General features: G+C 42.6%; 1 protein-coding gene across 1 annotated transcript; it reads right to left on the reverse strand.

Annotated features, from left to right (window-relative positions):
* Positions 1-2,262: 2,262 nt before the first annotated feature.
* LOC306703253 (arginine vasopressin-induced protein 1-like) lies at positions 2,263-4,346 on the reverse strand (the record flags this gene model as incomplete). Its single annotated transcript, XM_079169154.1, has 2 exons — positions 2,263-3,882; positions 3,997-4,346. The coding sequence occupies 2 exons, from the start codon at positions 4,344-4,346 to the stop codon at positions 3,621-3,623; spliced, it is 612 nt and encodes a 203-aa protein (XP_079025280.1). The 3' UTR covers positions 2,263-3,620.

A 4,346-nucleotide genomic window follows, 5' to 3' on the forward strand; every position in this document is an offset into this window, starting at 1 on the left:
TTTAGCAGCATGAAGAAACTCATTTATATGCACATAACTTAGAAAAGTGCTAAGATGTGCATGTTGCCTGAAAGGCAACAGTGTACCACAAAGGAATCTCAGTTTGCCACCACGCTGCTGTTGTACACAGAACTATAATAGCTACAAGTACAGAAGTCAGCATGATTAGATTCGCTCTGCAACTCTGTGATAATTTAACCTAGATTTACATGCTGCTTTTTCTCTATTCAGTGTGACTCAATGCAAAGTTTTGATTTCATTCTACAACTAACCAATAGAGTGAATATTACGAAGAACATGTCTGAAGGCGGTGATTCTCCGAGGTGGTAGTCCACTATTACCTCATCAGGATGAACTGAGGTTTACTGAACAATGAACTGATTAATGGGATAAGAGAGAAAAATAGTTCTTATACTTACTCAAATATGTGCTTTATTGTGAAATACTAGATCATTTCACCTCTTTGGGCCTCAAACTAACTGAGAAGACAAGAGGGCTTTTGACTGGAAGTGGAAATGCTAACAACTCAGTCACGTCCAAGTCTAACAAGGGACCCTGAGTACGCATGTGTCATCGTTAACACTGCATTGTGAGCTTATATGTTTTGGTTAATGTCAAATCTTAATTTAGTGACTATAGCTGCCAAATATATGTAGACGAGTAACTAATATTTCCCACTAAAATGCAGTTGAGTCAAGTAGCATAATATGGATATTCTCAAGAGAAGCACCTCAGAGTTTCCACCACTGAACAGTGAAGAATGAGCTGAGGCACAATGAAAACCACTTTTCCAGCTACAACTACATTACTGCTGGATCATCATTCCACATCTATAGTCAAAAGATTTACTGTTGAAAAGTTAAGATAAACTATATGAGGTGAAATGAGCTTACTTTACACAATAAGGGGAAGCTCAGCGCTTTGAGGATTACCTCTAGCCAATCTGCTGCTTTCTCTGCACTGAGGGAGTCTGCTGAGGTTTCAGGACCTTGTAAAGCTGCCCTACAGATGCCTTAGTTTGCCATTGCACCAGTCTGGCACTGCTGAGTAGATCCAGAATACACAGAAAGGACTTTGTCTCCCAGATTGCCTGTGAATCACTTTGCATCACCCAGGAGGAGATGGAGGAAACTGAACATATGGTGGACGCGAGGTAATCCTAGCCCAAATATGCAACTTCACACGTCAATCTGAAAGATAATGATCTACTCAGTAGTGCTTCCTCGTTTCTGTTCTTGCTTTCCTGACTGGGCAGGAAGAAGAATGGATAAAGTAACATTTATATTGCATGTACAGGTCAGACTTGTTGAAATAAACCAAAACAGCTTCTGAACCTTAAGTGGACAGACGACAGGTCCGTACATTCTAATAAGTTGTTCAGTTATAATGCCGCCTGATGGTTTGGACATTAGCAGTGGGGATGAAAGCTTTAAAATATTTCTAGACATCATAAGGTATTCAGGTGATTTGGTAAAACTGTCAGAAGTTAAACAAGCAAGGATCAACAAGATCACCTGTGTGTCTGTTAAAATGAATCTGCATTTAAGCTCACAATAACTCTGATTAGTATACCTTTCCGTGGGAAAGTCTGTGCTATGCATCTCGAGTATGAATCTTCCCTGACTCAGTGTAGTGGTTTGCTTTCCCAAAACAAAACCTTTTGTGCCATCTAGTGACCACAAGACCAGTTATACACGATAGCACTATTACTAGACGAGACCACTGGAGGGCAGCCTTTGTCTCTAACGCAACACTACCTGCTGTTACTCAGCAGTCCTCTCCTTTTTCCTTTTTTGCAAAGTGTAATTTCTTAGGGCATCTTTGAGGGAGAAGCAGCTGGAAACGGATGGGAAAAATGAAATGTGTAAAGCTCTTCTATCCATCAAAAACAGCTAATGAGGTGCCCTAGAGCAAGGCACTTAACAGCCAACTGGTCCAGTGGAGCTGCTCAGTGGTTAAAAGTGGCGGACTGTGGTGCAAGCTGCAGGTCCTGGCTGTGAATGTGCGTAACTGGTTTGTAAAGATGCAGGAGAACAGTGCAAATGAGCAACCAAAAACAACAGACTGATGAATGCCTTACTTAAACTATAGAACTAGATGTTTATTTTTAAAGACTGCATTTAGCCATTTCAGTAAACATATGCTGAGGCATTTTCATTACTTTGTGAAACTATTTTACAGATTTAAAAAGTCAGTGTTATAACTTCATTTAAAAAAAAAAAACAAGACAAACAATCCAAAGAGTCACTTCTTTATTACCACATATTTAAAAATGACACAAACAGTATTCACAAAAATCTTCCAGAAGTCTGATAAGTTTGATGACATACAGTCTTTTCATGGGAAAAGTAGGTTTTCACACTTCACACCATGAACATTTTAACGTTACTTTTTCAAGTATCCCTAGACAGCGAGGGTCTATTTATTATTATTGGTCTCTTTTAACCGCCTGACACTTCACTTTCAATATCTATAAACCAGTGACTGTCAGAGATTACCCGTAGATGTTGAATCCTTAAGTTTGAGTCAACATCTCTGAATGTGCAGTAAATGGACATGCATTTCTACATCTCATGTCACCTCACATTGCTCCCATTGCACTCGTACCCGATTATACTGTTGCGTAACCACACAGATAACTAGGGACATACAGTAGCTGGTAGAATGGTTGAGAAGTTCATCCACAGTGCAGGCATACATATTAGAACATCGGTTCTCTCAGCATAATAGGTCAGAGGAAGATGGGGCCATTTCTATAGTGACTTTTTGCCTCATTAATCTTATTCACTTTCTGATTTAAACCACTGAACTACAATACTACTTAAAGCAACAGTGTGTAGCATTTAGAGGAATCTATTGGCAGAAATGGATTATAATACTAATAAGCATTTTCTTAAAAGTGTGTAATAATCAACCGAAAATTGAAAAGAATCTGTGTTTTTGCTACCTTAAACGTAGCTGTTTTTTAAATCTAAATAGGGGGTCGTCTTCACAGTGTACGCCATGTTTGTACAGGAGCCCATAAGGGACAAACCAAACACTGGCTCTAGATAGGGTCATTCACATTGGCCACCGTATTTTTCCTGTTCTCTTAGCACACGGGAGAAGTTCCAGTTGGTTGCAATCTGCAACCTCACCGCTAGACATCACCAAATCCTTCACGCCCCACCTTTGACAGTCACGTCACTGTCCATACTTAGCAGTGTGCATGATTAGTGCGAGTGGTGGGATGAATTTATGAAAACACATAAGGCAGTTAATGAGAAGGTAACCACAACATAAAGTTGTGAGATAACAGGAGTCATTGAGTGTTTTGTGCTGCCTCCATTATTCAGGTGGAGATGTGTCTGCAACAAGTAACAGTGCCGTGTCAGCATACTGCCATCAGATCAGTGCCAGATCAGACAGACATTACGGCATCATAAGAAACTGTTCAACCTGCAATACAATTTCAATTGTAACTGTTGCTTTTCCCAGAAGGGAATTCAACCTAGCTCCAGTTTGTAACACACCCAAGCATGATTAAGGACAGGTGAGCAGGCTGTGCAGACTGAGGTGCTGGTCCGCTCTCGCACGAACAGTCTTTAAGTCAGTTTTGCATCTCAGAGGTTTTGGTCAAGTCAGTGGAGTATTCTGTGGAGGTATCTCTCCTGGTTGTTCTCTCCTCCTCTCCTCAGTCCTGAGCTGGTTCTGACTGGTCTCTCCGAAGTCCCTGCAGGGCCCTGGCTCTCAGTTAGTACCCCTGTGGCCCCTGTATCTCTTCCTGTTGTCCCTATGGAGGTGTGTCGGCGTGTCTCTGGACTGCTGTGTGCTCCTCCGGCCTCAGAAACACTCTCCTCCCCGGGATCCTTCCCCTGGCTGCTTGGCGAGCTCTCTCCGATCCTGAACATAAATGTTGTTGAAAACAATATGGATGCCACGTAATATAAAAAAAAGTCACTATGGTGAATGATCTGAATGTCTATGAAATCAAAATCACACCAGCAGTTTTGCTACCTGAGGTGATTGAAGGCTCGTAGCCAGTGTGAGCCCAACACCTCTCTCCCGTTGGCCCTTAGTCCTCTCCGGTGACTTCGGGTCCTCAGTCCTTTCAAAGCCTGAGCCAGTTCAGCCTCATCTCCTTGGCCCCAAACCAGCTGGGCCCTCTGCTCCGCATCTTGATCCCCCGCTGCACTGAATAGTCTCTGTAGCTGCCACAGATTCACATCGCTGAAAATGTTCGCAGAGCCAGCCTTCCTACTCCTCCTCCCAGTCAGCCGCCACAGCGAGGAGGGGCCCGCCACCATGGAGGAAGGAGGGGAGGCGGGTTTGGTATCCATCCGGAGCAACACAGGAAAAGGTGGCAT

Source organism: Pholis gunnellus (genome assembly GCF_910591455.1).
Source record: "Pholis gunnellus genome assembly, chromosome: 11".
NCBI classification, from domain to species: Eukaryota; Metazoa; Chordata; class Actinopteri; order Perciformes; family Pholidae; genus Pholis; species Pholis gunnellus.